The sequence below is a fragment of the Podarcis melisellensis genome (genome assembly GCF_964234715.1).
Source record: "Podarcis melisellensis genome assembly, chromosome: 12".
NCBI lineage: Eukaryota > Metazoa > Chordata > Lepidosauria > Squamata > Lacertidae > Podarcis > Podarcis melisellensis.
The window spans coordinates 58,804,665-58,817,736 of record NC_138544.1 but is presented as its reverse complement, the minus strand read 5'-3'; the positions used below and the strand labels follow the sequence as shown (position 1 = coordinate 58,817,736).

At 55.2% G+C, this 13,072-nt stretch overlaps 1 protein-coding gene across 2 annotated transcripts in view; it reads left to right on the top strand.

The window, feature by feature from the left end:
• Positions 1 to 3,936: 3,936 nt before the first annotated feature.
• Positions 3,937 to 13,072, top strand: part of LOC309381074 (uncharacterized protein) — a 50,351-nt gene continuing 41,215 nt past the window's right edge. The window contains exon 1 of one of the 2 annotated variants that reach the window (XM_081931486.1): positions 3,937 to 4,206. In XM_081931486.1, coding sequence (XP_081787612.1) covers positions 4,050 to 4,206 — 157 coding nt within the window. In that variant the 5' untranslated portion in view covers positions 3,937 to 4,049. The remainder of the gene's footprint in view (positions 4,207 to 13,072) is intronic. The other variant, XM_081931487.1, reaches the window with a different exon arrangement.

Sequence of the window (13,072 nt, the reverse complement as noted above, 5' to 3'; positions counted from 1 at the left end):
AAGCTACCAGCATGAGGTTATTGTATTTTAGTGTTTTGTTGGAAGCCACCCTGAGTGTCTGGGGAAACCCAGCCAGATGGGCGGGGTATAAATAAATCATCATCATTATCATCATCATTATTATTATTATTATTATTATTATTATTATTATTATTATTATTATTTATTGTTATTATTATTATTTTCACAACATGCCAGTTACCGAAAAGTGAAAGAATAAAAGAGTATCGATGTGGCATTATGGGTTTGTTAGAGCAGAACTGAGGAACCCCACGGCTTCTCCTGGGGACGATCTATTCAGGGAGGCCTGGCTCTCTACTCTTGGAGCAGCCGAGAAGGTGATCTGTCTACTTGGCCCTCTTCCCCATCTGCTGGCCCTCCTGCTCTTGAGGAAGCTAGTCTTTCCCCACCTTCGGTCATCAGAGAGAAGCCTGCCCTGCCCACCCCATGAGGACTGGCAGCTTGAGAGCCCACCTGGCCTCAATCCACCAGAGGAGGGGGGGGTAGATTAAATCCTGGGCCAACACGGGTGACAGAGCCCCCAGAAAGGACAGAACCAAAGGAGGTGCTCCCTTTGGGGAGATCTGCTCTGGGGGAGAGCAAGGGCAAGGACCACCTCCTCAACGTCTTCTGTGGGGATGGTCTTGCCCTAATGGTTTTAACTGGTTTTTAACTGGTTTTTAAAAATGTGTGTGTGTGATTTGTTGGTTTGTTTGTTTTGGGAGGAGGGAAAGCGAAAGTGATCAGCCATGGGCCATTTAGTAAAAATCACATGGTTAGAAAGAACACCCTGTCTAGATGCGGAAAGTGACATGCAGGGAGGGTGTGTTGCTTTCCTTGCTGGCCGTTTCCATCTTTTGTTTGAGTGACCTTTCAATGCAAAACAGGATACTAATCTCTGCTCTTAGCAAAACAGCTCAGCAAAGATTTCCATGTTTTATGTTTCATTTATGCTGTAAGAACATAAGAATGTACAAAGAGCCCTGTGGGATCAGGCTAGTAGCCCATCTAGTCATAGAATCAAAGAACAAGAGTTGGAAGGGACCCCGAGGGTCATCTAGTCCAGTGTTTCCCAACCTTGGGCCTCCAGCTGTTTTTGAACTACAATTCCCATCATCCCTGACCACTGGTCTTGCTAGCTAGGGATGATGGGAGTTGTAGTCCAAAAACAGCTGGAGGCCCAAGGTTGGGAAACACTGATCTAGTCCACCCCCCTGCAATGCAGCTGTCCCATATAGCGGCCGAACCTGCAACCTTGGCCTTATCAGCACCACGCTCTAAGCCATGGAGCTCTCCAGTCCAGCCTCTTGTTCTCACAGTGACCAGCCAGATGCCCCCAAGGGAAGCCTGCAGGCAGGAGCTGAGTTCAAGCCTCCAGCTGTGGCTAACTCCAGCTGTGCACAAACATTATTTCACATGCATAGAACTGGAGTGACACATATGTGCTGTGAAGGCAACAAGTGTGTGTTTGTGAACATATCTGACATACAGGTATATTCATCAGGGTGGCATGGATGATGATGATGAAATATAAATATAAATAAGAACAAAACCCAATAATCCCCCTGGCACAACACATATAAAAGCGCTTTGGATGTCAATCCACCCAAGGCCTTGTTGGAGAGGAGCGTTTTCGCTTGGCACCTAAAGATGCATAATGAAGGTGCCAGACGAGCCTCCCTGGGGAGAGCATTTCACAAATGGGAGATCCTTTTCCAGGACACACTCAGTGGCGAAATTGAGTCTGCACAATCTGTACAAAAGCCCAGAAAAAGGTGGGGGAGAAGATCCTGCAGTTTACTGGTGGCAGGTAGCAGTGGGCAGCAGGACCCGGTTGAGGTTTTTCAAGTCAGTGCAAGATCTCCACTCCTCTGTGTTTGTTTTCTTTACAAATGGCATGGGTGTCCCCAGAAGCAGTGGAAGGGTGGATGAGCCCTTCTGGAGATTTTTGTCCAGGAGCAACCAGCCCACGTTCCCAGAACGTTCCCAGTCCAGGAGCAACCAGCCCACATTCCTTGCTCTTTGGGATCTGCAGCCTGGGAATCAGCTCTATTGCACAGTACATTTCTGAGCACAATTAAAAGTGTTGGTGCTGACCTTTAAAGCCCTAAACAGCCTCGGCCCAGTAGACCTGAAGGAGCATCTCCACCCCCATTGTTCTGCCTGAACACTGAGGTCCAGCTCCGAGGGCCTTCTGCCGGTTCCCTCCCTGCGAGAAGCAGAGCTACAGGGAACCAGGCAGGGGGCCTTCTCAGTGGTGGCACCCACCCTGTGGAACGTCCTCCAATCAGATGTCAAAGAGATAAACAACTACCTGACATTCAGAAGACATCTGAAGGCAGCCCTGTTCAGGGAAGTTTATAATGTGTGACATTTTAATGTATTTTTAATCTTTGTTGGAAGCCGCCCAGAGTGGCTGGGGAAACCCAGCCAGATGGGTGGGGTACAAATAATATATTATTATTATTATTATTATTATTATTATTATTTGTGATGCAGGAGCCTCCTTTTTACAGTACACACAGAATGCTAGAATCCAAGAATGGTAGAGTCGGGGGTCCTCTAGCCCAGTGTTTCCCAACCGGTGTTCCGCGGCACACTACTGTGCCGTCAGACATTGGCTGGTGTGCCGTGGGAGGGAGGCGGGCGAGTCGGGCGGTGAGAGGCGGCGGCGGCGAGGATCCGCGTCGAGCCGGGGGCGGCTCCGCGGTGGTGGTGCCGAGCGGCGGGGCAGCGCGTGCAAAAGGGAGGAGCGCGAGACAGCGGAGGAGGAGGAGGCCGGCATGTCCGGGCAGCAGCAGCAACAACAGCAGCAGCAACTCCCGGCGACGGCTCCTCAAGCCCCGCCGCCGCCCCCTCCTCCGCCCGCTATCGCCGCCACCACCACAACAGCCGCCGCCGCCTCAGTTGCCGCCGTCCCTCAGTCCCTCGCTCTGCTGCCTCCTCCCACCCCCAAAGCTTGGAGGTTCCCCGGCAAGGGGGAGGGAAAAAACTTTCACTTTCGTGCGTCCCTCCCGGCGTGACGCTGCGCGCTGACGTCACGGGGCGGGGCTTTAATGGTGGTGTGCCGTGAGATTTTTTTTCAGTAAACAGGTGTGCCGTTGCCCAAAAAAGTTTGGGAAACACTGCTCTAGCCCAACCCCCTGCAATGCAAGAATCTCAACTCAAGCATCCATGACAGAGGGCCACCCAACCTCTGCTTATAAATCTCCAAGGCAGGAAAGTCCACCACTTCCTGAGGGAGACTATTCCGCTGCCAAACTGCTTTTACTGTCTGAAATCTTTTCCTGATGTTTAGCCAGAATCTCCTTTCTTGTAACATGATGCCATTGGTTCGAGTCCTACCCTCTGGAGAAGGAGAATACAAGCTTGGTGCATCTTCCACGTGACAGCTCTTGAGATATGTGAAGATGGCTCTCATATCTCCTCTTTTCCGGGCTAAACATCCCCAACCTCATCAACTGTTCCTCCTAAGGCTTTTTCCCCCAGACCCTTCATCATCTTGGTCGCCCTCCTCTGCACATAATCCAGCTTGTCAACATCCTTCTTAAATTGTGGTGCCCAGGACTGGACACAGTATTCCAGCTGTGCTCTGGCACCTGGAAAGGAATGGCATCCCGGTAGCATCTGGCTTTCTTCTGCTGTGAGGAGACGATCAATTAGTTCCTTCCTTAGCAGACCGCAAGCTTCACATGAGCCCACAGTGTGATGCAGCAGCAAAAAAGGCTAAGGCTGTTCTAGGCTGCCTCCACTGAAGTCTAGTGTCCCGATCAAGAGCAGTAATGAGTCTATGGCACATGGTCTGACTCTGTATAAGGCTGCCTCTTATGCCTCTGAATACGCCAAGTGTGGGGAAAGCCATTGAGCTGACGTCTTGCTTGTGAGTTTCCTGTCATGGCATCTGGTTTGCGGAGCCATCAGGCTGCTGGACTATGATAGACCCCTTTTGCCTGACCCACCAGCCGGACTCTTTTGATGCTATTGTGTTCTCCTTTTATGGATGTGCAGTTGGATGAATCGACTGAGAAGAAAACACTTTCGCTTTCCATATGTCAAAACTTCCGTTGTTACTGTGCACTCAAAGCCTGCGTCAGACTCAGAGCTCTGAGAGGGACGGGGAGAGTCAGAGGCTGCCTGAAGTTGCAGAGAGAAACAGCCAGACCAGGAACACCTCCAGGCTGAGAAAACTGCCCAGCAGAAGTCAAGGTAGTGAAAACACCCCACTGTTCTGGTGGAATTAAGCAGAGGGGGGGATCCCTCCTGCAGGAGGAAATTGGGAGGGGGATTGGGGGAGTGGGAAAATATTTTGCAAATGCCACAATGCGCCTTCTGCACTTGGTTTTGTAGGGGCGGTTGGTGGTTGGAGGCAAAGTCTGCCCTCCTGGGTGATGCTCTAAAAGGGAGGGGGAAAGGGGGGGCACAATCCATGCCAAGGATTCACCCTTTTCTGTTTTTATATAATTTTTATTAAATTTTCTATTTTACAATTTAAAATACTCACTTTACATCCTTAAAATATCAGTGACTTTCCTTCTTCTCTTTCCACGGTTCCTACTGCATATCATAAATCCCTGCATATTTTACAAAAACTATACCAATCAGTATTCCATTATTACAGCCATCAAAACTTATTTACACTGTTGAGTTTATCTTAATGCTGCCAGCGTATTCAGCTGTACACAATTATTTCCCATATATTCAACAAACATTTCCCTATCTTCTCTAAAGGTATGTTCTTCTTGTTCTCTTTCTATGTATGTTAAGTCTGCAAGTTGTGCATATTCAGTCAACTTAAGTTGCCATTCTTCTTTGGTTGGGACCTCCCTCGTTTTCCATTTGGGGCCTAAGAAAACACAGGCTGCAGTGGTGGCATAGTAAAGGTAAAGGGACCCCTGACCATTAGGTCCAGTCGTGGCCGACTCTGGGGTTGCGGCGCTCATCTCGCTTTACTGACCGAGGGAGCCGGTGATTGTCCACAGACAATTTTTCTGGGTCATGTGGCCAGCATGACTAAGCCGCTTCTGGCGAACCAGAGCAGCGCACGGAAACGCTGTTTACCTTCCTGCTGGAGTGGTACCTATTTATCTACTTGCACTTTGACGTGCTTTCGAACTGCTAGGTTGGCAGGAGCAGGGACCGAGCAACGGGAGCTCACCCCATTGCGAGGATTCAAACCGCCAACCAGAGCCTAGGACTTGCAGTGGTGGCATACATACAGGTAAATAACCTTTTTTTGACACCTGGGAATTTCAGTCTGAATAATCCCCAACAGAAAGGACTCTGGGTTTGGGGGGAAAGTACTTTTAAACATTTTTTTCAATTCGTTATAGATCATTTCCCAATACTCTTTGCATCTCCAGCACTTAATCTGATTCTGCCTTATACATCTTAGCACATCTACTCGGATAATAATAATAATAATTTATTATTTGTACCCCGCCCATCTGGCTGGGTTTCCCCAGCCACTCTGGGCGGCTTCCAACAAAGATGAAAGATACACTAAAATGTCACATATTAAAAACTTCCCTGAACAGGGCTGCCTTCAGATGTCTTCTGAATGTCAGGTAGATGTTTATCGCTTTGACATCTGATGGGAGAGCGTTCCACAGGGCGGGGGCCACTAGCAAGAAGGCCCTCTGCCTGGTTCCCTGTAACTTGGCTTCTTGCAGGGAGGGAACCGCCAGAAGGCCCTCGGAGCTGGACCTCAGTATCCGGGCTGAACGATGGGGGAGGAGACGCTCCTTCAGATATACTGGACCGAGGCCGTTTAGGGCTTTAAAGGTCAGCACCAACACTTTGAATTGTGCTCGGAAACGTACTGGGAGCCAATGTAGGTCTTTCAAGACTGGTGTTATATGGTCTTGGCGGCTGCTCCCAGTCACCAGTCTAGCTGCCGCATTCTGGATTAGTTGTAGTTTCCGGGTCACCTTCAAAGGTAGCCCCACGTAGAGTGCATTGCAGTAGTCCAAGCGGGAGATAACCAGAGCATGCACCACTCTGGCAAGGCAGTCCGCAGGAAGGGAGGGTCTCAGCCTACGTACCAGATGGAGCTGGTAAACAGCTGCCCTGGACACAGATTTGACCTGTGCCTCCATGGACAGCTGTGAGTCCAAAATGACTCCCAGGCTGCGCACCTGGTCCTTCAAGGGCACAGTTACCCCATTCAGGACCAGGGAGTCCTCCACACCTGCCCGCCTCCTGTCCCCCCAAAACAGTACTTCTGTCTTGTCAGGATTCAACCTCAATCTGTTAGCCGCCATCCATCCTCCAACCGCTTCCAGACACTCACACAGGACCTTCACCGCCTTCACTGGTTCCGATTTGAAAGAGAGGTAGAGCTGGGTATCATCCGCATACTGATGAACACCCAGTCCAAACCCCCTGATGATCTTTCCCAGCGGCTGCATGTAAATGTTGAAAAGCATGGGGGAGAGGACAGAACCCTGAGATACCCCACAAGTGAGAGCCCAGGGGTCTGAACACTCATCCCCCACCACCACTTTCTGAACACGGCCCAGGAGGAAGGAGCGGAACCACTGTATGACAGTGCCCCCAGCTCCCAGCCCCTCAAGACGGTCCAGAAGGATGTTATGGTCAATGGTATCAAACGCCGCTGAGAGATCCAGCAGAACTAGGAAACAGCTCTCACCTTTGTCCCTAGCCCGCCAGAGATCATCAACCAGTGCGACCAAGGCAGTTTCAGTCCCATGATGAGGCCTGAATCCCAACTGGAAGGGATCCAAATGGTCCGCTTCTTCCAGGCGTGCCTGGAGTTGTTCAGCAACCACCCGCTCAATCACCTTGCCCAAGAATGGAAGATTTGAGACTGGGCGATAGTTGGCCATCGTGGCCGCATCTAAAGATGTTTTTTTAAGAAGCGGTTTAATAACCGCCTCTTTCAGCGGGTCTGGGAAGGCTCCCTCACGGAGGGAAGCATTCACCACCCCGCAAAGCCCATTGCCCAGCCCTTCCCGGCTAGCTTTTATAAGCCAGGATGGGCAAGGATCCAGGAGACAGGTGGTTGGCTTCACTCGTCCAAGCAGCCTGTCCACATCCTCGGTGGTAACAGATTGGAATTGATCCCACACAACTTGACTAGACAGGACTCTAGCACTCTCCCGCCCTGGCCCTGCTCCCACGGTGGAGTCTACTTCTTCCCGAATCTGAGCGATTTTATCTGCAAAAAACTTTGCAAAAGATCATGTGTTCCGTACTGGGCCCCAATGTCGCAGGTGGTTCCGCTAAATTGTGAAACACCTGAAAGAGTCTCCTGCTACTATTTTCTGCAGATGCAATAGAGGCGGTGAAGAAAGTCTTCTTCGCCGTCGCTATCGCCACTTGGTAGGCTCGATGTTGAGTTCTAACCTGTGTCCGGTCAGATTCGGAATGGGTCATCTGCCACCGGCGCTCTAGCCGTCTCAACGATTGTTTCATTGTCCTCAGATCCGTGGAAAACCACAGGGCTCTCCGGGCTCCATGCAATCGAAGAGGGCGCTTCGGAGCCAAACAGTCAATAGCCCTGGTTAACTCCACATTCAAGCGGGCCACCAGGGAATCGGCTGAAAGGCCATCAACATGGGATAAAGCATCCCCTACCACTCTCTGGAAACCATTTGGATCCATTAAGTGGCGGGGGCAGACCATCCGAATCGGTCCCACCTCCCTGCAGAGGGGAAGGGTCGCGGAGAAGTCCAGTTGCACCAGGAAGTGATCTGACCATGGCACTTCTTTTGTTTCACTTTTACTTAGTGTCAGATCACCAACATCCATAGAGGTGAACACCAGGTCCAAGGCATTTCTGCAGCTATGGGTTGGGCCAGACTTATTCAGGGACAGCCCCATGGAGGCCACGCTTTCCACGAAGTCCCGAGCAGCCCCTTGTAAGGTCATGTTGGCATGGATGTTAAAATCCCCTAGGACAACCAAACTAGGTGTCTCTAGGAGAACATCCGCCACAACCTGAAGCAGCTCAGACAGGGAATCCTTGGTGCAGCGGGGAGGTCGGTACACCAAAAGGAATCCTGTACTGCCCCTATTGCCCAACTTCCAGAACATACACTCGGAAAACTGGGCCTTCCCAATAGGATGCCTGGTGCGAACTAATGACTGCCTAAAAATCACTGCAACCCCCCCCCCTCCCCGCCCTCATGACCTGGGTTGCTGTGCGTAAGAGAAACCTGGTGGACAAGCAGCGGCAAGGACAGGCCCATCTGCTTCATCCAACCAAGTCTTGTTACACATGCCAGGTCAAGTCCTCCATCCATGATCAAGTCATGGATGGCAGTGGTCTTATGAATCATTGGCCTGGCATTGCCAGGAACACTTCATGCAACAGGTCATGTGGGTATCCCTTGCTGATTCTAGTATCCATCTGGTCAGGACCAGACCCGGAGGCAGAGATAGTCCTCAGACAACGACTAAACCTGCCTCCCCGGTAATGACATGGTCTGGTCTTAGCGTAACTCCTCCTCCTACCCGTGATCACTGAGATCGGTTGTCCCAGCGCATCCCCCCCTGTGGAACATGCCCCAGCCATTTTGTTGGCTGGGACCTACTCCCCAGCAGCCCTGACCCCTCCCCTTAAAAACAAAATAACACCTTGAAAAAAAACAAATAATACAAACAAAAAACAAAAAAAATTACAAAAAAATAAAAACAAACAAATTCCCAGGCCCAATAAACATCAATCCCACCCCCACCCCCCACATACAAAAAATTCAAAAGAAATTTTTAAAAATATTTTAAAAGCACTCTGCACCCCTCCAGCAGTAACAGCAACTGTCCTTGTGAGGTCCGTCAGGCCCTGCCCTGGGCCAGGTGGCAGGAAGAAGCAGGGCCCGCAGACACTCCGCCCTGGGCCAGGTAGGTGGTAAGTGGCAAGAGCAGCGCCCTCAGGCACTCACACAGGAGTGTCCTCCTGGGCAGCAGAGCGCAACAGTCACTGTGAGGCTTCAGGCCCCGCCCTGGGCCAGGAGGTAAGTGGCAGGAAGGAGCAGGGCCCCCATACACTCACGCAGGAGAGTCCTTCTGGGCAGCAGAGCCCAGCAGTCCCTGTGAGGCTTCAGGCTCCGCCCTGGGCCAGGGGGTAAGTCGCAGGAAGGAGCAGGGCCCCCAGACACTCACGCAGGAGAGTCCTCCTGGGCAGCAGAGCCCAGCAGTCCCTGTGAGGCTTCAGACCCCACCCTGGGCCAGGTGGTAAGTGGCAGGAAGGAGCAGGGCCCCCAGACACTCACAAAGGAGAGTTCTCCTGGGCAGCAGAGCACAGCAGTCCCCGTGAGGCTTCAGGGCCCGTCCTGGGCCAGGTAGATGGTAAGCGGCAAGAGCAGGGCTCCCAGACACTCACACAGGAGAGTCCTCCTGGGCAACAGAGCCCAGCAATCCCTGTGAGACTTCAGGCCCAACCCTGGGCCAAGTGGTAAGTGGCAGGAAGGAGCAGGGCCCCCAGACACTCACACAGGAGAGTCCTCCTGGGCAGCAGAGCACAGCAGTCCCTGTGAGGCTTCAGGGCCCACCCTGGGCCAGGTGGAAAGTGGAGGGAAAGAGCAGGGGCCCCAGACACTCACACAGGAGTGTCCTCCTGGGCAGCAGAGCACAGCAGTCCCGATGAGGCTTCAGGCCCCACCCTGGGCCAGGTGGTAAGTGGCAGGAAGAAGCAGGGCCCGCAGACACTCCGCCCTGGGCCAGGTAGGTGGTAAGCGGCAAGAGCAGCGCCCTCAGGCACTCACACAGGAGTGTCCTCCTAGGCAGCAGAGCGCAACAGTCCCTGTGAGGCTTCAGGCCCCGCCCTGGGCCAGGAGGTAAGTGGCAGGAAGGAGCAGGGCCCCCATACACTCACGCAGGAGAGTCCTTCTGGGCAGCAGAGCCCAGCAGTCCCTGTGAGGCTTCAGGCTCCACCCTGGGTCAGGGGGTAAGTCGCAGGAAGGAGCAGGGCCCCCAGACACTCACAAAGGAGAGTTCTCCTGGGCAGCAGAGCACAGCAGTCCCCGTGAGGCTTCAGGGCCCGTCCTGGGCCAGGTAGATGGTAAGCGGCAAGAGCAGGGCTCCCAGACACTCACACAGGAGAGTCCTCCTGGGCAACAGAGCCCAGCAATCCCTGTGAGACTTCAGGCCCAACCCTGGGCCAAGTGGTAAGTGGCAGGAAGGAGCAGGGCCCCCAGACACTCACGCAGGAGAGTCCTCCTGGGCAGCAGAGCCCAGCAGTCCCTGTGAGGCTTCAGACCCCACCCTGGGCCAGGTGGTAAGTGGCAGGAAGGAGCAGGGCCCCCAGACACTCACAAAGGAGAGTTCTCCTGGGCAGCAGAGCACAGAAGTCCCCGTGAGGCTTCAGGGCCCGTCCTGGGCCAGGTAGATGGTAAGCGGCAAGAGCAGGGCTCCCAGACACTCACACAGGAGAGTCCTCCTGGGCAACAGAGCCCAGCAATCCCTGTGAGACTTCAGGCCCAACCCTGGGCCAAGTGGTAAGTGGCAGGAAGGAGCAGGGCCCCCAGACACTCACACAGGAGAGTCCTCCTGGGCAGCAGAGCACAGCGGGCCGTATGAGGCTTCAGGGCCCACCCTGGGCCAGGTGGAAAGTGGAGGGAAAGAGCAGGGCCCCCAGACACTCACACAGGAGTGTCCTCCTGGGCAGCAGAGCACAGCAGTCCCGATGAGGCTTCAGACCCCACCCTGGGCCAGGTGGAAAGTGGAGGGAAGGAGCAGGGCCCCCAGACACTCACACAGGAGTGTCCTCCTGGGCAGCAGAGCACAGCGGGCCGTATGAGGCTTCAGGCCCCGCCCTGGGCCAGGTGGTAGGTGGCAGGAAGGAGCAGGGCCCCCAGACACTCACATAGGAGAGTCCTCCTGGGCAGCAGAGCTCAGCAGTCCCTCTGAGGCTTCAGGCCCCACCCTGGGCCAGGTAGATGGTAAGCGGCAAGAGCAGGGCTCCCAGACACTCACACAGGAGAGTCCTCCTGGGCAACAGAGCACAGCAGTCCCTGTGAGGCTTCAGGCCCCACCCTGGGCCAGGTGGTAAGTGGCAGGAAGGAGCAGGGCCCCCAGACACTCACACAGGAGAGTCCTCCTGGGCAGCAGAGCACAGCAGTCCCTGTGAGGCTTCAGGGCCCACCCGACCCGGTGGTAAGTGGCAGGAAGGAGCAGGGCCCCCAGACACCCACACAGAAGAGTCCTCCTGGGCAGCAGAGCACAGCTGTCCCTGTGAGGTTTCAGGCCCCACCCTGGGCCAGGTGGTAAGTGGCAGGAAGGAGCAGGGCCCCCAGACACCAACACAGGAGAGTCCTCCTGGGCAGCAGAGCACAGCGGGCCGTATGAGGCTTCAGGCCCCACCCTGGGCCAGGTGGTAGGAAGGAGCAGGGCCCCCAGACACTCACACAGGAGAGTCCTCCTGGGGAGCAGAGCACAGCAGTCCCTGTGAGGCTTCAGGCCACACCCTGGGCCAGGTGGCAAGTGGCAGGAAGGAGCAGGGCCCCCAGACACCCACACAGGAGAGTCCACCTGGGCAGCAGAGCACAGCAGTCCCTGTGAGGCTTCAGGCCCTACCCTGGGCCAGGTGGTAAGTGGCAGGAAGGAGCAGAGCCCCCAGACACTCAGGCAGGAGAGTCCTCCTGGGCAGCAGAGCACAGCGGGCCGTATGAGGCTTCAGGCCCCACCCTGGGCCAGGTGGTAGGTGGCAGGAAGTTGCAGGGCCCCCAGACACTCACACAGGAGAGTCCTCCTGGGCAGCAGAGCACAGCAGTCCCTGTGAGGCTTCAGGCCCCACCCTGGGCCAGGTGGTAGGTGGCAGGAAGGAGCAGGGCCCCCAGACACTCACACAGGAGAGTCCTCCTGGGCAGCAGAGCACAGCAGTCCCTGTGAGGCTTCAGGCCCCACCCTGGGCTAGGTGGTAAGTGGCAGGAAGGAGCAGAGCCCCCAGACACTCACGCAGGAGAGTCCTCCTGGCCAGCAGAGCACAACGAGCCATATTAGGCTTCAGGCCCCACCCTGGGCCAGGTGGTAAGTGGCAGGAAGGAGCAGGGCCCCCAGACACCCACACAGGAGAGTCCTCCTGGGCAGCAGAGCACAGCAGTCCCTGTGAGGCTTCAGGCCCCCACCCTGGGCCAGGTGGTAGGGGGCAGGAAGGAGCAGGGCCCCCAGACACCCACACAGGAGAGTCCTCCTGGGCAGCAGAGCACAGCAGTCCCTGTGAGGCTTCAGGCCCCCACCCTGGGCCAGGTGGTAGGGGGCAGGAAGGAGCAGGGCCCCCAGACACCCACACAGGAGAGTCCTCCTGGGCAGCAGAGCACAGCAGTCCCTGTGAGGCTTCAGGCCCCACCCTGGGCCAGGTGGTAAGTGGCAGGAAGGAGCAGAGCCCCCAGACACTCAGGCAGGAGAGTCCTCCTGGGCAGCAGAGCACAGCGGGCCGTATGAGGCTTCAGGCCCCACCCTGGGCCAGCTGGTAGGTGGCAGGAAGTTGCAGGGCCCCCAGACACTCACGCAGGAGAGTCCTCCTGGGCAGCAGAGCACAGCAGTCCCTGTGAGGCTTCAGGCCCCACCCTGGGCCAGGTGGTAGGTGGCAGGAAGGAGCAGGGCCCCCAGACACTCACACAGGAGAGTCCTCCTGGGCAGCAGAGCACAGCAGTCCCTGTGAGGCTTCAGGCCACACCCTGGGCCAGGTGGTAAGTGGCAGGAAGGAGCAGGGCCCCCAGACACTCACACAGGAGAGTCCTCCTGGGCAGCAGAGCACAGCAGTCCCCGTGAGGCTTCAGGGCCCATCCTGGGCCAGGTAGATGGTAAGCGGCAAGAGCAGGGCTCCCAGACACTCACACAGGAGAGTCCTCCTGGGCAACAGAGCCCAGCAATCCCTGTGAGACTTCAGGCCCAACCCTGGGCCAAGTGGTAAGTGGCAGGAAGGAGCAGGGCCCATAGACACTCACACAGGAGAGTCCTCCTGGGCAGCAGAGCACAGCAGTCCCTGTGAGGCTTCAGGGCCCACCCTGGGCCAGGTGGAAAGTGGAGGGAAAGAGCAGGGGCCCCAGACACTCACACAGGAGTGTCCTCCTGGGCAGCAGAGCACAGCAGTCCCGATGAGGCTTCAGGC